This window comes from Cololabis saira, chromosome 7, assembly GCF_033807715.1.
Source record: "Cololabis saira isolate AMF1-May2022 chromosome 7, fColSai1.1, whole genome shotgun sequence".
Taxonomy (NCBI): Eukaryota; Metazoa; Chordata; class Actinopteri; order Beloniformes; family Belonidae; genus Cololabis; species Cololabis saira.
In genome coordinates, this window is record NC_084593.1 from 25,062,353 (window position 1) to 25,090,322 (window position 27,970).

Consider the following 27,970-nt stretch of genomic DNA (forward strand, 5'->3'; position numbering starts at 1 on the left):
TTTTTCAGGAGGGGGGTATTTAGTATTTTAAAGTGACTTCTCAGAATGTTCGAGGGACGAAATTGAAAATCCCTTTTTTGCTATCCCCTTACAAATGCATCTTCTTTTTCATTTCTTCTTGATTTATTTATTTAATTGGTATTAGTTTTGGATTGACTGTACATCGGATTTTGGGTGATGATTTGTTTTATTTATTCATTGATTGATTTATTTTTTATTTTCTCCTCCACCTCTTTTTTCTTTTTTTTCTTTTTTTCTGGATCGTTCATACAGGTACTCATCAGGGAAAGCAAAGGGGTTTTGGTGGTCCCTGAATACGCGTTCTGTTCGGAGGGATCCTCTCACGATCCGCGCACCGAGCTCCACTCATTGTCATCCATGTCATTTTCCAAGAGAGCTGATTGGTCAGTGGGCGGTGCTTTTACACCCGGCGATCTGTATCTCGAACATAACCTGCTCCGGAGCAGGTTAGCGGTTCAGCATAAGTTACCATGGCGATGTGCCCCGCTAAGAAGTGAACCACCGTCGTAGTCCTGAAAACCCAGGGTTAAACCTGAAGTTACCTCGCTAACCCCAAATCCCGCTTCGTAGTACAGGCCCCTGGACCTTATTTCTGGCATTTTTTATGGTCGTATGTTCACCCAGGCAAGTTTGGTGTCATTTGGAGTCCTTCGGAAGATATTAGGAGTTTTGTGCGAGCCTCTTCTTCATATAACGGTAGTGAACGGGGCACAGCGGGACACAGACGATGCAGCGTCTAAATAACAGATGATTGCCGCGAAACTCGTTCATTTCTTTTATGAATCACTAGATCTGCTTCCAGGACCTGTTGTCTACATCCGGGGCTGTGTGTGTAACAAATAAATCAGTTTGTAAACAAGACCTCTGAACTCATGACGTCATCTCTGTGCGCGCACTCTGTCCTCCGTTCAGTGAGCTCTTCAGCCGTATACTCTGGCTCAAAACGGTAAGGACGTCCATCATATTCAAAGTCGTCGTCCACAACCTCAGAATTTGACAAATATTCAGACATGTTTCAAATAATTAACAGTAAACTAACAGTAGCGAACTCCAGCTGTACACAGAGCTGTGTCTGGGATGCGCGCACAGAGATGACGTCATGAGTTCAGAGGTCTGGAAGAGAAAATGGAAGAGTTTAATGCCTCTCTGAAAGGCTCGTTTGATAAATTTGTTACAAAAATCACCGATCCGACCGGGTCTCAAGCAGCCGTGGGGCCCCGCGTCAAGTCAAGCCAAATGATGATGAGGCAGGGGAAGGTATCCAGTATTTTGCTAATTGGAGAGTTAAAATTGCGCATATAGACACCCGATCTGACCCGAAAAACCCCAAAAATTTCGCGCGCGTGAGTGTAGCGAGCACGCGAATATTTATTTAGAACGGCTATTTCCAACAGTTTTTTCCCCCAAGCTGTTGCTCTGATGAACTCCCATCATTCATAGCAATCACTGTGCAATAATAATAATATTTTTTTTTCTTTTATGTAATGGTTGTGTGTTTGTGTATGTTGGATGTGTGTGGGCCTTTTGAGTCCGTAATAAAGATGATTATTATTATTATTATTATTATTAATAATAATAATAATAATAATAATAATAATAATAATAATAATAATAATAATAATAACCACAATCATATGTTGTAACAATGCACCTTTCAATAACATCGTCTACCTCATACTGCTGCACCTTTCATTTAAAAAAAAAAATTGTATATAGGTTAATAAGAGCTGTCATCTCATCTCACTCACTCATCTTCTCCCGCTTTATCCGTTCCCGGGTAGCGGGGGCAGCAGCCTCAGCAGGGATGCCCAGACTTCCCTCACCCCAGACACTTCCTCCAGCTCTTCCGAGGGGAGTCCGAGGCGTTCCCAGGCCAGCCGAGAGACATAGTCTCTCCAGCGTGTCCTGGGTCTTCCCCGGGGTCTCCTCCCGGTGGGACATGCCTGGAACACCTCCCTAGGGAGGCCTCCAGGAGGCATCCGGTACAGATGCCCAAGCCACCTCAGCTGACTCCTCTCAATGTGAAGGAGCAGCGGCTCGACTCCGAGCTCCTCCCGGGTGACCGAACTCCTCACCCAATCTCTAAGGGAGCGTCCAGCCACCCTGCGGAGGAAACTCATCTCGGCCGCTTGTATCCGCGATCTTGTCCTTTCGGTCACTACCCAAAGTTCATGACCATAGGTGAGGGTAGGGGCGTAGATTGACCGGTAAATCGAGAGCTTCGCCTTTCGACTCAGCTCCCTCTTCACCACGACGGTCCAGTACATCGACCGCATAACTGCGGACGCTGCACCGATCCGTCTGTCAATCTCACGCTCCATTGTTCCCTCACTAGTGAACAAGATCCCAAGATACTTGAACTCCTCCACCTGAGGCAGGACTTCTCCACCCACCCGGAGAAGGCATGCCACCCTTTCCCGATGGAGAACCATGGCCTTGGTTTTGGAGGTGCTGATTCTCATCCCTGCCGCGTTGCACCTGGCTTCAAACCGCCCCAACATATGCTGGAGGTCCCGGTCTGATGAAGCCAACAGGACAACATCATCTGCAAAAAGCAGAGACGAAATCCTGAGGTTCCCAAACCGGATCCCCTCCGGCCCCTGGCTGCGCCTAGAAATCCTGTCCATAAAAATTATGAACAGGACCGGTGACAAAGGGCAGCCCTGCCGGAGTCCAACATGCACTGGGAACAAGTCTGACTTACTGCCGGCAATGCGAACCAGACTCCTACTCCGATCATATAGAGACCGGACAGCCCTTAATAGAGGGCCCCGGACTCCATACTCTCTCAGCACCCCCCACAGAATGACACGAGGGACACGGTCAAATGCTTTCTCCAGATCCACAAAACACATGTAGACTGGTTGGGCAAATTCCCATGAACCCTCGAGCACCCTGCGGAGGGTATAGAGCTGGTCCAGTGTTCCACGACCGGGACGAAAACCACATTGTTCCTCCTGAATCCGAGGTTCAACTATCGGCCGTAATCTCCTCTCCAGTACCCTGGCGTAGACTTTCCCCGGGAGGCTGAGAAGTGTGATCCCCCTGTAGTTGGAACACACTCTCCGGTCCCCCTTTTTAAACGGAGGGACCACCACCCCGGTTTGCCACTCCAGTGGTACTGTCCCCTTCCTCCATGCAATGTCGCAGAGACGTGTCAACCAAGACAGCCCTACGACATCCAGAGACTTGAGGTACTCAGGGCGAATCTCATCCACCCCCGGTGCCCTGCCACCGAGAAGCTTACGAACTACCTCAGTGACCTCGGCTTGGGTGATGGATGAGCACGCCTCCGAGCCCCAACCCTCTGCTTCCTCAGTGGAAGGCATGTCAGTCGGGTTGAGGAGATCCTTGAAGTATTCCTTCCACCGTCCGACAATGTCCCCAGTCGAGGTCAACAGCTCCCCACCCGCACCATAAACGGTGCCAGCAGAGTACTGCTTCCCCCTTCTGAGGCGCCGAACGGTCCTCCAGAATTTCCTCGAGGCTGACAGAAAGTCTTCCTCCATGGCCTCCCCGAACTCCTCCCAGACCCGAGTTTTTGCCTCCAGGACTGCCCGAGCCGCGGCTCGCTTCGCCTGCCGGTACCCATCTACTGCGTCAGGAGTCCCACCGGCCAACATAGCCCGGTAGGACTCCTTCTTCAGTCTGACGGCATCCTGTACTTCCGGTGTCCACCACCGGGTTCTAGGATTGCCGCCACGACAGGCACCGGAGAACTTGCGTCCACAGCTTCGAGCCGCTGCGTCGACAATGGAGGCAGAGAACATGGTCCACTCGGACTCGATGTCCCCCGCCTCCCCCGGGATCCGAGAGAAGCTCTCTCAGAGGTGGGAGTTGAAGATGTCCCTAACAGAGGGCTCAGCCAGACGTTCCCAACAGACCCTCACAATCCGTTTGGGTCTGCCCGGTCTGTCCAACCTCCTCCTCCGCCAGCGCACCCAACTCACCAACAGGTGGTGATCAGTTGACAGCTCAGCTCAGATCATTGACCTCCGGCCAAGGGTGTCCTGGTGCCACGTGCACTGATGGACACCCTTATGCTTGAACATGGTGTTCGTTATGGACAAACTGTGACTAGCACAGAAGTCCAACAACAAAACACTGCTCGGGTTCAGATCGGGGAGGCCATTCCTCCCAATCACGCCTCTCCAGGTATCACTGTCATACCCACGTGAGTGTTGAAGTCCCCCAGGAGAACAATGGAGTCCCCAGTTGGAGCACCATCAAGTACCCCTCCCAGGGACTCCAAGAAGGCCGGGTACTCCGCACTGCTGTTCGGCCCGTAGGCACAAACAACAGAGAGACACCTTTTCCCGACCCGAAGGCGCAGGGAAGCGACCCTCTCGGGTGAACTCCAACACATCTAAAAAGAGCTGTCATTTGTCTATTTACTGTACAGTGAGCAAAAATAACCGAGTCAAATTCCCTGTCTTGTTTGAGCTGACTTGGTCAAATAAACCTGATTCTGATTCTGATTCTAAGGTTTCACGTGACATGTGTTTTTTTTTTATTTTTCATTTCATTTCAATTCTGAACACTAGCAGGTGCCCGGGCTCCGTACAGACAAGACCACTCTGGAAATCTAACAAGATTTATTAATCTTTAATGCATTTTATATACATGTTTTTACACCATATCAAAAATAAGTTATGAAAGCACAACATAGATATAGTAGTTGTAAAAATCCAGATTAAAAACAGAATAAAAATAAAACAGAAAAAAGCTTCACACAAACTTAAGATTTAATAAATGTTAAAACAGCAAAACCACTTGTCCAGCTTTTGGATTACAGTATGTGGCAGCAGTACAAAAAAACACAACACCTTGTAGTGGTCATGTAAACATCTTAAAAACAAAACATGTTCATTCAAGCAGTCAGTTCAATCCATTTGTTTAAAAAAAACCTGCTTTCGCTGACTGGACTCTCAAGCAACTACATCTGCACCCCACCCTTCCAAATGAATGATAGGGGAAACCCTGAACTGTAAAGTGAACTGGTTTGTGAATGAAAGATCATCCAGTCACTCACACTAATAACAGGTACATTGTTTTTTAAACTCATTATTTTCCATTTAAAAGCATCCAGCAACAGCTTTTGTCATGGGCGTTGATCACCGTTGCTCCCCAGAACAAATCTGTGGTCCAAAACGTCCGGCTCCACAAGAGACTTTACCATCCACATCCACTCCATGAATAATACTTCTTTGATACTGATTTGTGAAAGGTAGTTTTGACATATTATGTCTTTGTTTATACCAGAAAAGTAACAACAGCAGAGTGGAGATGTTGCTGGAGGCTGAGGAAGCCAAATCAGGAACAGTAACATAAATATTTTATTGATTTAGTAACAAATGGAGCTTTTTAAATTTTTTTTTTTTTTAGTTTGCTTTGTAATTCGGGTGCGCTCCACAGCAAACTAGCTGATTGAGTACTTGGTCAGCATAAATGTGATGGGAAATGTAGCCCTGGCCACTTGGATTAAACCAAAACTACTCTGAGGAGCATTTTTAGCCTTGACCTGTACAGAGAGTGCAGACTGATACAGACGTTAGAATGATTTATTTATCAGATTTATCTATAACAATCATCATCTATGCTTTTAAAATCATTATGTTTCCCTAGTGGGAAAGAACATATTATAGAGTATTTAATGGGATTTTCAACAAGAATAAACCAATTAGGACTAGCATAATAGCATAACGTGGGACCTTTAAACTAATTTATAACTCAGTGAAATGACATTAACTTTCTTCTTGATTGCAACCTTCTTAGCAAACTAAACCACAACGAGGCAAACTGATAAAATATACGATATATAGTATAACGTTTGTTCCCAGAGCATTTTATGTGTCAATGACAGCAGATATAAAACATTTATAAGTTTTAACTAAAGTTTAAAAATCTCTATGGTTTTTAATCTGTGTATTTACAACTGTATTATAATATTATATCTGCATACTGTGTATTTTGCAAAGTCCATACAAAATAAGAAATAGTGTATTTTACCTGGACCTCACAAGAATGTTAAGCATGTGCTTTACAAGAAGTTTAGTTTGTCTGAATCGTAAACATTACAGGAAGGTGTATCTGAACTGAGAGGAGGAGCAGAAGGAAAGTTCAGGCCTTTCAGCTCAAACCTCGGCTCAGAATCCGAAGAGAGAAGGTCCAAACCAAAAGTAGGAGCTGGAGCTAGAGCTGCAAACTGGACACAGAAGTTAAGCAGAGAGAAAAAGAACAAAAATAATATGAAAATGAGTGTCAGTGACAGAAATGTGAGTGTCCAAAAATCAGTCTTGTGATTGTGATTATTTTTTTAGATCCTGGTGGAATTCTACCTGCGATTGGTTTGTCGACTCTGCCTGAGGAGGGTTCACGTTGACATTTACTGGTTGGTAAGTCTGTGAAAAGAAAGGGAAAAGTAACTGAATCGATGCTGGCAATATTGTAGTATTTAGCAGGGATGAAAAAGCTAGAGGGGGAGGAAAAAAAGGACACGGAAGACCAGCTAGTTGGAAGTGTGCACAGAAGCAATGAGAACTGAACACAATCTTCAACAGGTTCAGTCCAGAAGTAACCCCAACGTCCGCCTCTCCTGCCCCCAGCCAAACAGACCTGCCATCCTCCCTTAGACCCACAGCTTCCCTGTCACACCTCTGCTGTCTCATCGCCCACCTCAGTCATGGATCATGCTGCTCCTCCATCATAGACTGCGTTTACCTGCACTCAACAACCCTTTTAAAACCCGAATATTGGCAATAACCCGAATTTGCACGGGCATGTAAACACCAATAACCCTTTTGAATAACCCGAATTTGCTCATATTCCGGTTTTTAAAAACCTGAATATGTTAAGCAGTTACTCCTTTTAAAGGAGCATGAGGCAGGATTGAGGCAGGATTTATGAAAAAAAGTTTTCTAGTAATAATGTCAGATGAAGCGTTCCAAACCAAAAAGAATGAGCCCTCTAGCGTATCTCTCCGTTGCCTTGAACAGGATGTGTGCTGCAAATTGTGCTGCAATTGTGGGGCTGAATTTCCCGCGCTGTCCTGCGGATCTGACGTCAAATGACGTCAAATGACGCTGCATGCGCGGTCTCCCCGTTCTCCTGTGCCGGCTTCACTGTTAGCTGCAGTACCCCCGACGGCCGTCGTGGCGAAGGGTGACGCTAATGAGTCTCATTTCTTAAAAGGAGCCTCATGCTCCTTTAAAACCCGAATATTCGGTCATATAAACGCCAAACGGGATATCCCGATCAAGCGGAACATGAATTTGATTTCTGCGCATGCTCTGTTCGCAAGGAATCCTGGTCTTTTGAGTCCAGGAAGTTCTTATAAACACGGAGAAACGCAAGACCACGCCACACTTTTGGAGTGAGGAGGAGACTAATCACTTCATAAATGTAATGATGGATATGAACATTTTGCATTTGTAGACGGTAGAAAGTACGGGGATAGCGAGGTTAACAAGAAGGTGAGATCACAATCACCTGGATTACTGACTACCTGCCAAACAGACCACGGTTTGTGAAACTGAATGGTTATTTGTCTAGGTGGTCAGCAGCACAGGAGGACCACAGGGATATGTACTCTCACCATTCCTCTTCACACTGTACACCTCAGACTTCCAGATTTTTATCAATGATGGACAAGAGACTGAGTACAGACAACTGTGGAAACAATAATCTCATCTTGAATGTGAGCAAGACAAAGGAGGTGATTGTAGATTTTAGGAGAGCCAGGATTAAGTGAAACCGTTTTTGCATCATGGGAAAAGAAGTAGAGATGGTGGAGGAATATTAATACTTCGGGTTCACCAGGACAGCAAACCGGTGTGGAGATACAATACTGGTGCTATCTAGAAGAAAGGCCAGAGCAGACTTTACTTCCTGAGGAAGCTTAGGTTCTTCAGTGTTTGCAGCAAGATGTTATACATCTTTTATAAGTCTGTTGTAAAGAGTGCAATCACATCTGCATCTGGTGGGGGAGCAGCAGCAGAGCCATGGACTTAAAGAAACTGAACATACTGATAAAGCAGGCTGGCTCTGTTCTGGAGCATTTTGAGTTGATTGTGCGAAGGAGGATATTTCATGAAATGAAGATCAGGGACAACCCTGAGCATCCTCGTCACAACCCAGTGATTCAGCAACTGAGCATCTTCAGTCAGAGGCTTCTTCCGACCCGATGCAAGATAGACCGCTACAGGAGACTGCCCACAGCAATAATCCTCTATAATGACTCTTAGAAGAGACTTAAATTATTAGGTTAGAGAATGAATTTCCTTTCAGGGATTAATAAAGTATTTTTGAATTTAAATTAATTAGAATTTTCATAATAATGGTGATACACAACTCTCTCTGTCTTTACCACTGTAACGAAAGGGAAGTGTGCCACATCCTTTTAAATACATCTACAGGGAACCTACCAGTGGCTCCAGGGAGTGATCTGTTGGCTCTGTAGGGGCTGCAGTATTCACCGGCATTCTAGCGAAAACTGAAGAATACGGTGGAACTGGTGCAGCCGGTGATGCTGTGCCTGAAGGGTGATCTGGAGACTGTAATTGGTATGAATGTGATAAAATCAAAATTTGAACATAAGGTAAACCACATGGTCTTGGCATCTATTTAAAGAAATACTTACATGATAATACACGTTAGGTGCTGCTTGAGTCTGAGAAGTGGGTTTGTCCTTTTTACAACATTTTTTTTTACAACAGCAACAGCAGACAATCCCCATCAATAAAACCCCAATGGCAACTGCAACAAGAGAAGCTATATGCCCGCTTGCATCTGTATGAATACAAAAATAATAAAAAGGAGAGAGTTCTTTCAGCTTGAACCATTTGTGATTTTCCTCACGTGTAAAGAAATGATCAGTAACTCACCAGGGATCATATTAAGTTGTGCAAGCAAAGCCACGTTCCCTTGTGGATCTCTGAACTCAAAAGTGCCGTCGTCTGTGCCTTCTAAGGGATCAATCTCAATATTTTCTTCAAAAGCATGGATTCTCCCAGAGAACGTATGTTCTCTCCAGACTATATTGCCATTCTTAATCACTATTTCCCTGTGTAGTGTCTCCAAAGACGTATAGAATACAGTCCATTCTCCACCAGTCCAAGGATAATCGATCCTCAGGACTGTGTGCGGTACTCCCTCATAGTGGCTGTGAACCTCTGTGTGTGAGAAACAGATTGTTAGATAGGAAGGAAGGAAGGAAGGAAGGAAGGAAGGAAGGAAGGAAGGAAGGAAGGAAGGAAGGAAGGAAGGAAGGAAGGAAGGAAGGAAGGAAGGAAGGAAGGAAGGAAGGAAGGAAGGAAGGAATGAATGAATGAATGAATGAATGAATGAATGAATGAATGAATGAATGAATATGAAAAAGCTTTAATGTCCCCGAAGGGCAATTTGGTTTGCAACCACAGGACAACATACATATATATCCCACTTCAAACACACAATACAATAAATAAATAAATATAATAAAAACAGTCATCACATCACATTGTTCCCCCTATAGGCTGTTTAAAAACTTTACCGCAGATGGGATAAATGACCTGATGTACCTGTTTGTTTTGGCCCTACAGGGAAAAGTGTACCTTCTCTTGGAAGGGAGAAGCTGAAACTCAGCATGAAGAGGATGGTGAGGGTTTGCCAGAATGGCCTTTGCCCTCTGAGTGGCTCTGGCTTGATAAATGTGATCCAGATCATTCAGGCTAATGCCAATTGTTTTCTGGCAGAGTTTGACCACATTCCTCAGCTTGTTTTTATTTAAAATGCTGAGGTTACCAAACCAGCAGATCAAAGCAAAAGTTAAAATAGACTCAATAAAAGATGAATAAAACATTTTAAGAAGCTTCTTATCAACGTTAAAACACCTCAGTTTTCTCAGATAAAACAATCTTTGATTTGCCTTCCTACAGATAGCGTCTGAGTTGATTCCAAAAGACAGTTTCTTGTCCACGATGGTGCCTAAATAATTGTACTGGCTGACGACTTCCACTGCTGTGCCTTTAAGAAAGGTTTGAGTTGTGACAGGCGGATTCTTCCTAAAATCAAGAATCATGTCTTTTGTTTTTGACACATTGAGTTGCAGGTAGGAGTTATCACACAATCTAACAAAATAATCAAGGACAGGTCCATGACCCACCTCCTGGTCCTGCAAGAGGCTGACAATCACGGAGTCATCAGCAAATTTTATTATGACCCTTGACTCAAACATGCTCTTACAATCATTGGTGTAGAGCATGAACAGTAGAGGTGACAGGACACACCCCTGGGGCGAGCCTGTGGAACACAGCAGGGAATCAGACAGGGTTTCATTGACACGAGTTCTCTGCGGCCTCATAGTCAGAAAGTCGACTAACCAACATATGGTTCCCAAATCAATGCTGGGTATTTTTGACAGCCTTTGAGCAAGAATATGAGGCTGCATGCAGTTAAAAGCTGATGAAAAATCAGCAAAGCATAGGCGTGCATGTGTTTTCCTACCCTCCAGGTGCCTGACAACAAAATTCAACAGTGTTGCCACAGCATCCTCCACCCCTTTCCTGGGTTGATAGGCAAATTGGAGTGGATCATTGTCTCTGTCACAGAGAGCAAGCTTTTTTTCACCATGCGCTCAAAACTCTTCATCACCACTGAGGTGAGGGCCACAGGACGATAATCATTCAGTGTCTTCGGTGATGATACCTTCGCCACTGGGACAATAATGGACTCTTTCCATAATGAGGGGACTTTGTTCAGTGACAAGGACCACTGAAAAATATATGTGAAGATACCACTTAAGAATGGGGCACAGCATTTAAAGTTATTCTATGCAACTTCCTAGAGCTAGCAAGAATTTTGAAAATGGCCCCTTTAAGCCCCCCCCCCCCATCGGTCCGAATGATACGGATTGGTCCAGGTCCAGGAAGGGAAAGAACCAATCAGATGTCTTCATTTTAAACCACGTCCCCCCGCCCTGTCCCATGCGCGCACTCGCTTCCAGCTTCCCCCCCGTGTTCACTTCCCACGGGTCCTCCTGGGCTCACAGTGTCCCAGTGTAACCCCCTCCCTCCCTCCCTTCTGCCACGGACCCCAGTATATAGATATTATGTAGTTATTTCCAGAGCATCTCGGTCCCGCTGTGTGTGACCGGGGAGCGGGAGCCGTTAGTCCGCTGCTGCTGCTGCAGAGGCTGCTGCTCTCTGCCCAGCAGCCTCTGCAGCAGCAGCAGCAGCAGCCCGCGGGGACACGTGAACAGCCGCAGCCGTGAAAATGCCGCAGCAGCTCCGGCTCGGAAGCTGTATGGGGTCCGTGGGGATGTAGGCGTCTCACGGCGACAGCGGAGAGCGCCGGTGAACGGCACGGCAGCGCGCTGCGGTGCCGTGCGGGCTGTGTTGCCGTGCGGGCTGTGTTGCCGCAGCTACGGCGTAGGGTACGGCGTAGGGTACGGCGTAGGGTACGGCGTAGGGTACGGCGTAGGGTACGGCGTAGGGTACGGCGTAGGGTACCGCGTAGGGTACGGCGTAGGGTACGGCGTAGCTGCGGCTTTAGAGCCTGCAGCGCACCGCAACGCTGCCGTGCCGTTCACCGACGCTCTCCGGGATGGAGACGCCGGTGGGCACGTTTGGGTGGGCACAGCCCCCCCCTGCCCCCCCTAAAACTGGCCTCGCTTACAGGTGAATGAGACATGGGGTAGTTTTGCTGTAAATGTGCTGTCCAAAATGTTTAATAATCGTATGCGCGTTCGTGTTTGTGGGGGCGAGGCTTTGGACGGAGCGCTCGTGGGTGGGGGCGGGGGGGGCGGGGCTTAGAGGAAGCGCCACTTTCAAATCTTGCTAGCTCTAGGAAGTTGCATAGAATAACTTTAAGTAGTCGACCACTGATACCATCAGGCCCATGACTTTTCTTAGCGTTGGTCTTTTCAAAAGTGCTCCACACAGTGATTTCATCTATCTGAATCTGACTGCTTACTGAAGCAGCCCTGAATACAGACAGTTCATCAGAAAAATAATTTGAGTCAAATCTCAGATAGAACTGATTTAGTTCTTTTGCCAGGGTAAGATCAGATTTATCAGCATAAGACACTCTTTTCTTCTTATCCTGGATTCCCACCATAGACTTGATTCCTTTCCAAGCAGAGCGAGAATCACCACTCCTCAGTTCATCTTGTACCTTGTTGTTGTACTTCATTTTGGCAAGCCTAATTTCACTTCTGACCAACCTTTGGGCTTCCCTTTGTTCTGCGATGTCTCCCTGATGATAAGCTATTTTTTTCCTATTAAGGGCATTTTTGAGGGATTTACTAACCCAAGGCTTATTATTTGGATAGAGTGTAATTGTCTTTCTAGGGATAATCATCTCCTCACAAAACGTAATGTAGCTCACCACAGTATGGGTCAGCTCATCTAAACTGGTACAAGTGTCTTTAAAAACATCCCAGTTTGTATTATGCAAGCAACCATTCAGTTCACGAACAGCATCCTCTGTCCACAAAGCAACCTCTTTGCGCTCAACTTTGCCCCTCTTAAGAACTGGCTGGTAAACTGGAGCAAGCAGGACACAGTTGTGGTCAGAAGAGCCAAGTGGAGCAAGTAGAAAAGATTTATAGGCCCCCTTTATAGTGCCATAGCACAAATCCAGTGTTTTACCATGTCGTGTTGAACATTTAACATACTGGTACAGATTCCCAAGATGCTGACTCAGGCTGCAAGTGTTAAAATCACCAAGGATAAAATGTGGGGCATCAGGACAAATACTTTGCAATCTGTGCACAAGTTTAGCAATTGTGGATGCTGCTTCTGCCATCTTAGCTCTGGGATGTATATACACCACTGTTAAGAACACCTGTGGAATTTCCCGTGGCAGATAAAATGGTCGCAGTGAGACAGATAAGAGTTCAATGTGGGGACTACATACAGATTCTCTTATTTGGATAGTCTTGCACCAGCGAGAATTAACATACAAGCACACGCCCCCTCCCAGTGATTTGCCGGAGATCTGTGCGTCACGATCAAGCCTATACGGCATGAGGAGGGAGGAAGGAAGGAAGGAAGGAAGGAAGGAAGGAAGGAAGGAAGGAAGGAAGGAAGGAAGGAAGGAAGGAAGGAAGGAAGGAAGGAAGGAAGGAAGGAAGGAAGGAAGGAAGGGCAGGCAGGTGGATGGGTGGGCAGGCAGGCAAGCAGGCAGGCAGGCAGGCAGGCAGGCAGGCAGGCAAGGCAGGCAGGCAGGCAGGCAGGCAGGCAGGCAGGCAGGTAGATCAGCATCCAAAGTTTACCTTTCACCTCAAGATGAAGCCTTGAAACCAAATATTTGTCTTTACGCCTGAAGTTGTAGTAGCCTTTGTCTGCCTGGGTGGCACGGGACATTACCCAGACATTGTTCTTCACTTGCCCTCTTGTTCTAATCCTAGCATCTGCACGATTCCACAGGATCACTGGTTGGTCTAGAGCATGCTGAGGAGTGAACTCCAGGAATTGAACCTTCCTGTCGAACTTGTACCTCACTTCATTCCCATACTGCACGTTCCTTTCATCAGCACAATCTGAAAAAGTATATTAGGAAGAACATGTGTTGAGCTTGATGCACAACCTCAATTTCTAGCTAAAGTTTCAAAATGTTCTAAATTGTAAGGGGGAAAAAGGTAAATCAGTCATTTGAAAGTATGAAGTAAATTACATTCATAAATTGATTTGAAAATGTAGTTTATCAAAAAAAAATGCTGGGAAAAGACACATAAGGATATACAGTAAAGTTCATGAGCTGTTCAACTAACATCACCAGAGTACTGTTGTTTGAGAGTTAAGGATGTCAGGACAAATAGAGTGTCAACTAAAACATAGTCTTCCCAAGCAAGGACGCATATCAGTTCACCACTTTGTGCCAAATTTAATTCAAAAAATCAATTAAAAAAATAAAAATTTTCTATTTGAAATTTTGAAACACTGTTTTTTTCCCCTTATGCCTACAGAGCATAAACATGACTGATATTGTTTTACGCAAGGAGGAAACCATATCAGCCAATGCAGAAGTTTCCTGGGAAAGAGTACATCTGAGACAAAAGGAAAGTGAGCATGTATTTGGTCCGATGAGTCCACGTTTCAGCTTACTTCGGTAAAGGTCTGAGCTATACCTTTACTACAGCCTAAAAATGAGAGAATGTCAAGTTATCAGTGAACAATGCAAAAGCCAGCATCTATGATGACATGGCAGGGCATCAGTGTCCATGGTATCACGGGTGACTTGCGGACGTTTGAGAGTCCTGACATTTCAGCAGAATAATTCTGCATGACTTACACAGGATGTCTTCATAAATGAAGAGTGTGCGGCTTATGTGCAGTCCAGATGTGTATTCTATTGAAAACGTACAATACGTAATACCATAAAGACAACAATCTGGCAATCATGATCATAAACTCTGAAGTAGCTGGAAACTTGTATTTTCACAAGACGAATCTCTTTTATTGTGAAAACTGCAACAAAACTGCAAGTAGAAAGAGTGAAATTAAAAAAAAGAATGGGGTACGTAGCTGGTAGTGCAGCCACCTCACAGCTAGAAGGACCTGGGTTCAATTCTCGCCGGGCCTTTCTGTGTGGAGTTTGCATGTTCTCCCCATGTTCCCTTGGTTAGCTAATGTGAGCTACCCTCACAAAAACATGCAGCAGTCCTGGGCTGTACGCTGCCTTCTCTGGCCAGCCGGGGCGCCCGAGGCCAAGAAGGAGGCCCAGGGTTGGCAGATGGAGAACAATGCCCAGGACTGATACTTAGGTAGGTGATAAAAATGGGATTTACAAAAAAGAAGAAAAGAAAGAATGATGTTCTACAATGTTGAATGTGCCTCTCTTCCAATGTTGTTTACATTTTCATTGCTCACTGAAAACTCTATCCTTTGTACGAATGTCTGTTAAATAAAGGATCAAATGACTTAATAAATTACATGTAATGGCGTTTTCTGCAGATTGAGTTTTTTATTTAAGAATACTGGAAATGTAGAAATGAAAGTACACTGCAAGGTTCTCACCCAGGATTTCCAGTGTGGCCATATAGTATACACGGTCACCAGCACCTAAGACTCCAAATCTTCCATTATCTTTTTCAGTCAATTGTGTCAAAATCACTGAGCTCCCGGAAACCTGGATGCGGGGGTCCCTTACCTGAAAAAGAAATAATTAATTGTAATATATATATTATATGTATATATGTATATATGTATTATATATATGTATTATATATATATATATATATATATATATATATATATATATATATATATATATATATATATATATATATATATATATATATATATATATATATATATATATATATATATATATAGACATACCATAATCATATTTCAGATCCAGAAAACAGCATTGGATTAAGTGCATGTGTGCTGTTAGGTTCCTAAATCATCAACATAAATTAATAACTTAGGAAAAGACACAGAGACTGTTAGAAATGATTTTCAAGGCGCTTCTGCAGAAGCTGGGGAAGAGAGCTGAGAAGTGCAGGGCACACTGGCCCTCATAGAGAACTCCCAAGCTCTTCCTCCCACTTGCTGCTTCTGCTGGACGCTTTTTATTTGAGAATGGGAAATAGGAAATGACCATATTTGGACTGTCAATGTATAGATGGACAATGAACAAAAACAGATGGTCACACATCGAGGTTTAAGAAGCCACACATGTGAAACTTAAGCTTTAAAAAACACAAAAGGTCAAAAGGGGTCAAATGCCTCCCAGAACTAAAACAGAAACTCTGAACAGATGTGTCCGAAGACACAATGGGGTATTTGTGGGACAGCCCAAAACCCTGACGGACCACAGGAAGGGCTGCCCTCATCTTTTAACATGTGATAAGAATGTGACAACCAGCAGTCAGTTTAATATGCTGACTTTAATAGGCCTAAATTCTGGGGTAGTTTCATAAGCACAAACCTAATTCAAACTTTGATTAATCTGACATTTCCCTCCTGTTTGTTCTCATGAAACTTCACAGTAAACAAAATAAAACACTCCAGTGTCATCGTAAACATACAGGTAATGAAAACACAGAAAAGTACAAAGACAGTGATAGTCGGAATCATAATTTCAGTCATTATGTCAGCATGACTCAGTAGTGAAAAAGTTAATTCCATCTCTCTCGGACTCCTCTCCAGTTTGTTGTCGCAAGTCAGTTTGGCTAGTCATCTTCTTCAGGCCGTGGCAGGTGAGTAGGCATCAAGATGAATTCTTCAGCGGGCAAGGGTTTGAGTACCGCCCGACTTCCCGCACTACTCAGGCCTGGAACATTTCTCCGCTAGCTTTCACTGCAACTGGTGAACGCAGTAGATCATTCAGCAGCCTTTACTGCTGTTGGTGTTCTCATCTGGGCAGCAAAAGGGCCCGTCCTGACGGAGTGATGACGTTTCACCACACGACTCAGGATCTGGTCGCCCATTTCCAGCAGTTCCTGCTTAGGAGAGGGAGAGAAAGAAAACAGCAGCCTACAAGAACTTGAACATTCTCATGTACATTCCGACTAATGGCCGTCATTCAGGCCATGGTTTTCCTGAACCTTAACTTAACAGCCATTAGTTCACTCCAAAAATGAAATCCATATGTACAACTTCAAATGGATAGGTCCTTTCGGGACACTGACCTCTTTTAGGCCTCATATTGCCTTGCATGTTGTATCTGCAACATGTCGGAAAGCTCCTACTAAAAATGTTTAAAGGGTATTTAGTATTTAATCCTCATGATGTATCATATGTACCCTTCCATACTCTTACTCCCTCCTGTTTGAGCCATAGAAACTCCCTATGGCTCAACTTAGCCACCAGGGGGAACAACTTCCTTGGAAGCACCAGTTTGCTTCGCTCCAGACAAAGACCTTCTGAAGTTACAGCGGCTAGTTGCAGTAGCACCTTCATTTAGCCAAATGCTTTTCTCTCTTTGCAAGAGCATTGTCTCAAATGTCAACAGGGGATAGAGGGGGGTCAGGGCTGCCTGAGTCCTGACTCCTCCCCAGATAAGTGGCCCTCCCACTTCTTGACCTCTGCATCCTGGCAGGTCGGCAGGTCTGACTTAATGATTCTCTAGGGTCGGATATCTATGTCCCTCAGAGATCCCCCCCTCCCATCACCAGATTAGATGGGGCAAAAACCTGTTAAATTCCATCTCCTATCTGAGCCAAGGACCACAGAACTCTTCTGTTTCAAAACTTTCTTATTTCAACCCAAGTGGGTTATGGTCTTATTAAAGTAACACCACACAAAAACTGTCAGTGCAGCAACTCTCCTGCAACGTAAACAGCAGTCTTCAGTGAACTTATATATATATAAACAATAAGTCATTGTCACAAAACATCGGACTGAAAGGAGCATTCTATCAAATAATGCCTTCTCAACTGTTGTTGAGCTATATTTTCCCCAAATCAAAAGGAAATGCCAGAAAATTGTCAGAAAATTGTCAGAAAATTATCTCCAGATTAATCATATAGTCTTCAGGAAATTCTTAATCTTCTGTTTGCATGCTGCAACGCAAATGCATGCTCTTCTATGAAGACTTATAGAAGTCTTAAGAAAATTGTGGGATAAATTCCAATGCGTAAACTACACATAGACAAAAACCCACTAACATTAAACACACACTTCAGATCATCTGCATGTGGGTTTTGTGTTTCAGTGCAAGTGTGTAAATTACTTCTCCTCAAACTACACTAACCAAACTCAATTGGTGCACTTCAAATTAACTCCCAACCTAAATGGTAGCAACACTGATCACAAATGTACACATTTTCAGTGTGAATAGGCTAGTATGCACTCAGAGTTTTTCTTTTCTAAAAAGATTGTTCAACAGGTTTTTTCTCCTCCATACAAGCCTTTCTGTGTAAAATATCACTGACATACAAATGACAGTAGGCTCATGAACAGCCTCACTCCACTGTATTCTAAAAATACAGCGGTGCTCACTTTACGGGACGAAACCCATCCTCTGAAGCTGTCAATCATCAGTAGTGATTTCACAACAGAGTAAGGACAAATTATTGATTTGTTTCACATTCATGTCACAATCAACCCAATCATGCACAGCTCATACTCGCAGATGGCAAGAATCGCATTTCCATACAATCCGAGTCAAATACAGTATTACAAAGGTAATCTGCAATTTAAATGGTGAATTAACCCAATTTGAAACTTCTATGATTCTATGCCTTCATTCAGGGCTTAGAATGATAGAACAAACTATATTTCTCCATTTTTCTATGTTTTTTCCAAGACGAGAGCTTCACCTCTGAAAACCCCCTTTTTTTTCCAGCGAACAAAAAAGTTCTCTCTGCAGACAGATCTTGCAGCCGCTCGTAAACTGGAGCATGCTTTCACACACACACTCTCTCTGCAGCTTGGCCCTGCAAACTCTGCAGCTGTTTCACACACAGACACAGAGCTGCAGCTATTTGTATCATTTTAACAAAAACTTCAACAGAGAAGCTCATACGAATTTAAACTTTTTACCTCTTAACATATTATCTTATAATATCCAAATATATTCTAACATGTTTCTTTATCCAATTTCCCATTTTAACGCACAACTATAAGGTCAATAGAATCATATTTCTCTTTCTCTTAAAATGACAGAAACTTTCAGCTGTTTACAAAATGTCATGAACACACACACAGACAGTGTCTCTCACACACACACAGACAGTGTCTCTCACACACACACACACACACACACACACACACACACACACACACACACACACACACACACACACACACACACACACACACCCACACACACACAGACACAGAGCTTTGGCCTGCTGCAGCCCCGCAGCTGCAGCCTGCAGCAGAAGCTCTCTCCTCTCCCCAGTCTCTTCATCACAGGTCGCTACTTTCTTGTTTTTTCTTTTAGTTTTGTTAGAACCTTGTCACATTTTCAACATTTAGTCCGTTTTTTTCCTTTTAGTCTTAAATTAGTCAATTTTCTTCTTTTTAAGTTCCGTATATTATTTCGCAAGATTTTGTCACAATCTTTCTTTCTTTCTTTTCTAAAGTTTTTAGGGACGTCTCCCATACCAGCTAAGCATCTTTTAGAGATTATTTAGGCATACGTTTCATCTTAACCACGCGTCGGCTATGTTATCTTAGCCAGTTATTTTTGCTTTCTCAAGTTTCTCTCAGAACACAGTTTCCTTTTTTAACAGTTTGGTTTTAGCCTGATCTTTTAGTGAGCAATTAAAATTTTTGCCTCTCAATTTTGGAAACCTCAAACATTGAACATCGACAGTTTCCTGTCATAAACATCAGACAAGACAAACAATAGACAAGACGAACATTAAACAAACATAAAACACAACCATTAAAAATCATTCCAATAGAAACCTCTTCTCGTTATTCTGTACTTTTAAAGTCCCCTGACATTCAAAGGCCGGTCCCCGACCGAGTTAGATGTTGGTCTTACGCACTGCTCTTAGGCTAGTATTTTTAAAAGTCCCCTGACTTAAAAAAATCGGGTCCCCGACCCGCCACCAAACACCGTTTTCGCTAACCCTCTTGGTTAGTATACACAGAATTTTCACTCGTATTTTACACAAAAATACATCAATACCCTAAGAAGAGGTTTATCACCAGTCTCTTAGTGCTTTCCCCTGGCTCGGGAATCTCGTCATCTGGACTCTGGAACAGCGCAAGATCAACTTGGCCCCGTCCCTGAAGTCGGGAACGGCTGTCGACAGATTTAGATGGCCCGTTGAATCTACGCCACCCCAATCGCCACAGCTCGAGAGATTTCCCGGGTTTCGGCACCAAATGTTAGGTTCCTAAATCATCAACATAAATTAATAACTTAGGAAAAGACACAGAGACTGTTAGAAATGATTTTCAAGGCGCTTCTGCAGAAGCTAGGGAAGAGAGCTGAGGAGTGCAGGGCACACTGGCCCTCATAGAGAACTCCCAAGCTCTTCCTCCCACTTGCTGCTTCTGCTGGACGCTTTTTATTTGAGAATGGGAAACAGGAAATGACCATATTTGGACTGTCAATGTATAGATGGACAATGAACAAAAACAGATGGTCACACATCGAGGTTTAAGATGCCACACATGTGAAACTTAAGCTTTAAAAAACGCAAAAGGTCAAAAGGGAACTCCCAGAACTAAAACAGAAACTCTGAACGGATGTGTCCGAAGACACAATGGGGTATTTGTGGGACAGCCCAAAACCCTGACGGACCACAGGAAGGGCTGCCCTCATCTTTTAACATGTGATAAGAAGTCAGCTTAATATGCTGACTTTAATAGGCCTAAATTCTGATTCGGGTAGTTTCATAAGCACAAACCTAATTCAAACTTTGATTAATCTGACATGTGCACAAAGGGTGAAAATGGCACGTGACAAAAAAAGTAGCCACATTTAAAAAAGGGATGCAAACAGATCCTCTGTCAATGGTCTCTTTACAGTCTCCCTGGAAAGTGGACTTACAGATATTTCACATATCCTGTCCTCTACACACCCGCATTTTAACCGTCCGTGCAAAGCACCTCATTAATGTTATTGCACAGAAAATAGCCTGCTGAGCAGAGGATCTACGATCAGGAACTCATATAACTTTAGTGCACTTTACCAATGACAAGTGTCAGTAGTTTTAGTCTGGGTTCCACACTACCTAGTGTAATGAGTATCGGTCTCTAAAACAAGCACAAATGATGACACTGCTTTGTGTATGTAGATATACAAGTAATATAGGATATGTAGTTTAAAAAAAAGTGACAGACTTCATCATACATAGTATATAAATGATAGCTCTCATGTTTAATTTAGTTGACCACCACGTAATCAGCTTTGTCTACAAAACAAATACTTTGGGGTAGTTGTCAGAGAGTCCACACAGGTGCACATGTTCTCACCTCAAATGTATTTCAACAGATCCCTTTTAGCTGAGAGAAAGCATTTCTTTCACGTCTAATTTTTTGTGAAAGAACACTGTTGTAAAAAAGATATTTGGCGTTGCAATAAAAAGGTAGTAAATAGAAAACATAGTTAAACATTACTTTAAGCATCACTTACCTCCCCATTTTCTATTAATACTCTTCGGGATCCTCCAATCCTTGGACTGAAATACAATGTTCCTTTGTCGAGACTGGCTGAATAATCAGATGGCATTGTGAAACTTTTGCCATAGCACTCTGACGAGAAATGCGCACCATCGGAAAGACCTTATGCAAGAGAAGAGAAGAAAAGTACACAGAATGAGAAGAGGAAAACATCATGCAAGTCCATCCATCCATCCATTATCTATACCCACTTATTCCAATGGGGGATCATGGGGATCACCTGGAGCCTATCCTAGCTTACTTCAGGTCGGAAACAGGGGTAAATTCTGGACAAGTCACCATCCATCGCAGGGACAAAGAAGAAAAGAAAGAAATACAACAACCACACAGTCCTATGGACAATTCATAATGTTTTGGGCTGTGGGAGGAAGCCACAGTACCCGAAGAACATGCTAACTCTACCCAGATGGAATCCTGTGAGGAGTCAAACCAAAAACCTTCTTGCTCTGAGGCAACAGTCCTCACCACAAAGCCACCGTGCTGCTCATAATGTAAGTAACTTTAACCTACAACTAGAGGTAACACCAAGCATTTAAAGGATAGGATTACTTCTGGTTCCACTAAGTGTACTAATGAGAACAGAAAAATATTTTGTTGTTCACTAACATGAATATGACGCAGTTACAGTTATGGTTTCAAATAATTTCATGGAGGACCAGAAATTATTTATAGATGTTTGACTGATTTCACCTTCTGAAAGCATTGAGACATGTTTGTTCAAGGATTTTGTTGGACTGGGGGGAGAGTGAAAAGAAGCTATAATGCTTTATTTTAACCAGCAGGTAAAAGCTTTGTTTAGGTACCAAAGAACCAATAGTCGTGCAAGTGAAACAACACATCTCTACTGCAGCAGCAGACATGCCAATCAGGTAGGAAGTTTGTTTTCTTGTGCTCACAACCAATCATGCCAATGAAGTTGTCATGATACCGGGTCAGCTCACAAACTGCATTAACATGGATGTCGTTACCTGTTCTCAAAGCTGACAACAACAAATATAAAAGGGAATAGCACTGAAGACACATTGGTGTTGGCTACAGTACAAATATATTTGGTTGCAATAAAACCCTTAAAATTCCTCAACAGCTCTCAAGAAACGCCAAATAATTTTCCCAGGAGTCTAGTAACGCACTTTTTGATTAGTTACCAGTTAGTTTATTTATATTTGGCCCTAAAATTTTTTTTGACAAATCAAAACCCTTGTATCTATCTCCAAAGCTGCCGAATTATCCAAATATCACTAGATCCAATTCCTAAAAAGGCCAAGATCACAGCCATCAAAACTGAAGTAAAGGCTTGAAAACATAACTTTACAAACCAATGGCTGGCATCACTTAAGCCACACCCACGTTTAATGTTTGCTAAACTTTAGACTCTCAAGTCTATCAATACTTTTGATAGACTTGAGAGTCTAACTTGAAAGCTGCATATTATTAAATTTAATGTCTAATAGACATTTAATCTAATAATTTGTAACTTTGGGAGCCAGATGTTAAAGTTGCTCTGTTACTGTTCAGTCTGAAGAAATTATAGGACAGATCCATAAGGCTCTCATTACACCTAATAGATGTATAGTTGAGATGTTTTACAAATGTTCTTGTTTAGATGGAAATTTTGAAGGCCAAGTCTGTAACTTAATGTTGGCGAATGCACCCAGTACTTCAGGCTAAAATCACAGTTGCTACTGGTGTTTTGGGTCTGTGTCATGCACCAGACTCCCACCTGTGAACTGGATTTCCTCTCCAGCCCGTCAGAAACCATCAAGGCAGCCCAGAATCCAAGGAGAGCACAAGCCAGTGGGACCACAACACACTTCCAGCACTGAGGGCACACCATGAGGGTGGGAAAAAACACACACTGCAAAACCGCTCCCCATAGTACCAGCACCAACAGGTCCCCCATGGGCTATTGTAGGACAACCCATCCTACCATAGCCCACCAGTAGCCGAGCCTCCATTGGCAGCAGAAAACAAGAGGATGTGAATTATAACTTTTTTATAAATATATAATAAATTACCTAACAATAACTCATGAAATGTGCATTCTCCAGAGTGCATGTTTCAGCTCGTCCCACAGATGTTAAATAGGATTTAAGTCAGAAGTGTCCCTCTATCCATCCTGAATAGTCCAATGTTTCGTTCTTAGACAATCTTGACTATTTTTAGTTGTGTGATTTGGGCCATTATCCTTTGGAGGTCCCATGACCAGCAACTGAGGACAAGCTGTCTGACACTGGGCAGCACATTTGTCACCAGAATGTCTAGATAGTTTTGTGATTCCATTGAACCTGCGCAGATTCAAGAGACCCTGTACCAGATACAGTGTTGTGCATGAACGCGGAACACATTCATTTCTGTAAGAACGTTGAACTGAACGTGGTAGAACATATTTGCAAATAAATAACTTGAACGTGAACTTGTTAATTCTGCAGATCATGAACTGGAATTTGAACTGTTCAGATTATGTGAGTTTCAGCTACACTGTTTAGGTCCAATTATTACGGAATAATCCTTATTTCACCTGCGGGTGGGGCGCACATTTAAAATACGGTGCAGTCTTTACGAATGAAGGCTGATTTATGGCACCAACGCGGAGCCTACGGCGTAGGGTACGCGGCGCGCGTACCGTATGGTGCGCGGCGCTGCGTACCCTACGCCGTAGGCTACGCCGTCGATTTAATGCGGAACCATAAATCAGCCTTGACAGGTGAAGAGAGACGTTACAGTCGCAGCGTCAGCAAGCCGTCAGATGATGATCCGCTTATCATTATCTGAGGGAATTTTACACATCGTCTCCCAAAGAGTCTGACGATAGAAATCTAACCTTTCTGTGCAAATTATGTCCACCTGCGCTGAGAAAACAAGTCAGAGCATCTGCCTCGTCAACTTCAAATTTAAAACGTCCTGTGGAGTTAAAGCATCCGTCCAGTGGGAATAAATATCTGCGAGTCCTTAACAATCAAAAAAGTTCCCAGAAAGACCAAGAATACCCAACAGCCCCAAACGACCCCAGTCCCCCTGCTGCACCTTCAGGGGTTTGATTTCCCAGCAACAGGGAGGCACATTGATAATGGACTACAATGTTGGAGATATACAGCCTCTGAATAAAGTTGAAACGCCACTAGAACAATACATGATAGTATACAGCAGGGGTCTCCAACCCTGTCCTGCATGTTTTACATGTTTTCTTGCATCATCACAGCTGATTCTAATTAATGGCCGTCATCAGCTTGTCATCCAGGTCTGCACAAGTCTGTTAATGACTGTCATTTATATCAGGGTTCTGAGGGGAAATATCTAAAACATGCAGGACAGGAGGTCCCGAGGACCACTGGTATACGGTGAACAGTTTTAGGATAGGGGGGGGGGGGGGCGTTTCATTTGTACTTCTCACCTAAAAATATTGAAATGAACTGAATTTGAACTAGCTCAAAATGAAAATGGTGAACTATGAACGTGAACTGTTCATTGTTAAACTATGTGAACTGAACTTTGAACTAGTTCATGAGAAGTATGAACTTGCACAACACTGACCAGATACAGCAAAGCAGCTCCAGAACATAACCAAGCCTCCTCCATGTTTCACAGTAACTACAGTCCTCTTTTCTTTGAAGGCTTCATTTTTGTGTCTGTGCCTCATCTATACAAAAGACATTCCCCCGTATGCTTTGTGCACTAGAGGAGCAGGCGGGGGGGCAGAGGGGACGGCCGCCCCGGGCCCACTGCTGTCCGGGGGCCCACGCCAAGGGGGGAAAAAAAGTGTGCTGAATAAAACCAGGAAAGATGGACTATATAACATTTGCGTTCATAAGGATAAAGTTGTTTAAAAAATAAAAATGAAAGAAATAGTCCCTTCTCCCCTTGTGTGTCTGCCTGTCATGCACAGGTACGTGCGTGCATGTTGTCTGTTTACTTTTAGCCAGTTGTCGCATCAGAAGTGTAGCCTTAAATAATAATCTTAATCAGATGCTGTTCTGCCATTCCTGATCAGCAGTGACATGGAGAGGGCTTTCCCCATCATCAGCATTTTGTACAGAATTTACCAGACTTCACCAGTAACCAGCGCAAACGCCGAGCAGAGTTTCAGCAGCTGAAGTTGATTAAAAACTATCTCCGGGCAGCATGGATAAGACCAGACTATCAAACCTTACCTTGCTCTCAATCGAGAGGGACATCGCCATTGATAAGAGCAAGGCGATTGAAAGGTTTGCGGCGATGAAAAACCGGCTGATGGTGCTATGATAAGGCCACACATACTGTAAATAGTTTGGATTTGAAAAAGTTTTAAAATCAAAGTTTTTGTGAGAAGCGAGTGCGCGCATGGGACAGGGCGGGGGGGCGTGGTTTAAAATGAAGGCATCTGATTGGTTCTTTCCCTTCCTGGACCTGGACCAATCCGTTTCATTCGGACCGAATGGGCGGGGCTTAGGGGTGCCTCTTTCAAAATTCTTGCTAGCTCTTCCACATCAGGGAGAATACCTTTAAGGTAGCGTCAGTGCTTCGTTACCCAATCCGTTCCAGTTTTTCATGGAGAACGCCCACATTACTGAAAGTCCAGTCCACGTTTTCACTGCCACTTTACACTCCGCTGCATCTACACATACGACACACTAGCTACGTCCTGCACACACACAGACAACTGGATATATGCAGTCTTCATCACTGCTGGTAGTAACAATTAGTTATCTCCAGCCTACAGCTAACAGCAGAGAGTCCCATGTAATTAATGAACCAGGTGCTCCCCATTTTGATAAATAAAAGCCTGGCTAGCACACTAAGTTAAACTGTTAGCATAATGTTGATTTCTGTCAAGTTTTAGCTCTGAAAAATCGAACTGATCTCATTCAAGATGTGGTTATCATCAGTGGAAATAATAATAATACACTAATAATAATCACTCCTCCATCCCTATGAACAGTACTGGAGTTGAGGGGGGATGAGGGGGCATGAGGGGGGATGGCATCCCCCTGAAATAAAAATCATCCCCCCTGTTAAATTGACATCCCCCCTTTCCATCCCTTATGTCATTTCATCAATGAATGTGGTTTTACTGCTATTTCAACATTTAGAGTCATCAACAGAAAAATAACACCACAAAAATAACTTATTTGACAATTTTCACCTGTTTCAGGTACATTTTCACTTGAAATAAGTAGGAAAATCTTGCAGTGGGACAAGATTTATCTTCTCATTACAAGCAAAAAAATCTTGTTCCACTGGCAGATTTTTCTACTTATTTCAAGTGAAAATTTACTTGAAACAGCTGAAAATTGTTTTGTTTTTTCCAGTGACGAGTCTTGTTTTAAGTGTAATGAGATTTTTTTTACTAAAATGAGACATTTTAACTAGAAATAAGACAAATATTCTTGTTAAGATTTTGAGTTTTTGCAGTGATCCATTTTACTTATCCTGTGAAGGACAGAGTCATGTTGATAAGTTCAGAAAACTGTTTTTATTGTTGTGTTTTGATGTATTTGATGTAAGCCCAGTGGATATTTAAAGCTTACAGAAGGCTGCATTTAACTGCTGCTATGTAATTCCTGCAGTATTTCTGCAGGTGTTTTGGTCACTGCTATTATTTGTAATATATTATATTATTTGTAATCAGCACAAATGATCTGTCCCCATATGATAAAACCCACCATCCCCCCTGGTTTTTTTTTACAACTCGAGTACTGAATATGGACCTGTAACACAACTGGTTAGAATATTCTGTCAACCATGTAGAGTGTTTGGCAAAAACATCAAACATTATAGTTTGGTAAGTAGTGGTTGCAAGAACTGGAAGAAAGCTTTAGTCATCTTTGGCATGCATGAGATGGCACAAACACATAAGGACAGTGTTGTTGCATGGAAAAGCTCGTGCTCGTGCGCTATGTTCGCTCATAACCTGTGCATCTCTTGGGGGCTAAGCCCCCCCTGTCCTTAAAACCTAGTGACGCCCCTGGCCTGGGGTCCAAGTGGATTTGGGTAATTAAGCACCCAAGCTGTTAATTAGTGAAATACGATATATATTTATTTTATGGTTATGATCCATTCCTCTTTTGCTGCGGCTCAGCATTTAAATAACTTTTCTTAGATGTATTGGTTTTACTCACAGTGTTTCCTCTACCTAAAAGGTGTTATGCTTTTCTTTCAGAAATGTGGTAATTATGGTCCAAAATTGCATTAAAATGTACAAATACTGAAATTATCTTGTCTTGCCCTTCAAGTTCTGATCCTAGAATCGCCCCTGTAGAGGGATCACAGTTTAGACCACAAATTCATACTCATACATATCCCTGAGCATAGGCAGCAGAAGTGACGGACAGATAGATCCATGCAGTTTATATACAGATAACTTTCAGAAAATCTGAACAACATGTAGACTACAACTGTCTAGTTTAGTACAAATTGTTCCCAACAGGTTCTCAGCCATCCACCGACACTATTAAGCAGTAAATAAACATGAAATACTGTCAATTTTGTCTCATGTTTTGTGTGGAATAGTTTCACTCACCAAAAAAGATAGCAGGAACTGTCAAAAACACACGCAACATGTCCTGCGGAGAGAGGCACAGTCAGGGAGTGCTTTGTTTTTGGTCAAAACGTTTCTGAAAGGTCTCCGGCCCCGATACGGAAATATCCTATAAGAGCGGCAGTTGTTACTCTGTTAAACCGAATTGCTTAATGTCCTTAATTGTCCGTTCAAAACAACCATCTCTGCAGGGCAGAATTATGGTTCTGCGCGGTGTGACGCGGAACCATAAATCAGCCTAAAGCCACCAGTGTGTTGTATCGCTCCGCCCCTCAGACCGCCAGGGCGACCCTACTACTGCAGGCTGATTGCTCTTATGAAATCATGAGACTTTCATTCAATGAATTGTGTTAAACATGAA

General features: G+C 43.3%; 1 protein-coding gene across 1 annotated transcript; it reads right to left on the reverse strand.

The window, feature by feature from the left end:
- Positions 1 to 4,921: 4,921 nt before the first annotated feature.
- LOC133446956 (uncharacterized) lies at positions 4,922 to 27,775 on the reverse strand. The gene is made up of 9 exons (XM_061725204.1): positions 27,592 to 27,775; positions 21,049 to 21,197; positions 15,018 to 15,150; positions 13,274 to 13,540; positions 8,904 to 9,191; positions 8,660 to 8,808; positions 8,445 to 8,573; positions 6,360 to 6,422; positions 4,922 to 6,226 (listed from the first exon to the last, which is right to left on the reverse strand). The coding sequence occupies exons 1-9, from the start codon at positions 27,629 to 27,631 to the stop codon at positions 6,062 to 6,064; spliced, it is 1,383 nt and encodes a 460-aa protein (XP_061581188.1). The 5' UTR covers positions 27,632 to 27,775; the 3' UTR covers positions 4,922 to 6,061.
- Between the last annotated feature and the right edge of the window lie 195 nt (positions 27,776 to 27,970).

Coding starts and splice junctions, on each gene's coding strand:
- LOC133446956 (XM_061725204.1), bottom strand. CDS start 27,631: ATGTTGCGTGTGTTTTTGACAGTTCCTGCTATCTTTTTTG. Junction 21,198..27,591: donor AGTTCCTGCTATCTTTTTTG/GTGAGTGAAACT, acceptor CTCTTGCATAAG/GTCTTTCCGATGGTGCGCAT. Junction 8,574..8,659: donor CACCTAACGTGTATTATCAT/GTAAGTATTTCT, acceptor TACCAATTACAG/TCTCCAGATCACCCTTCAGG.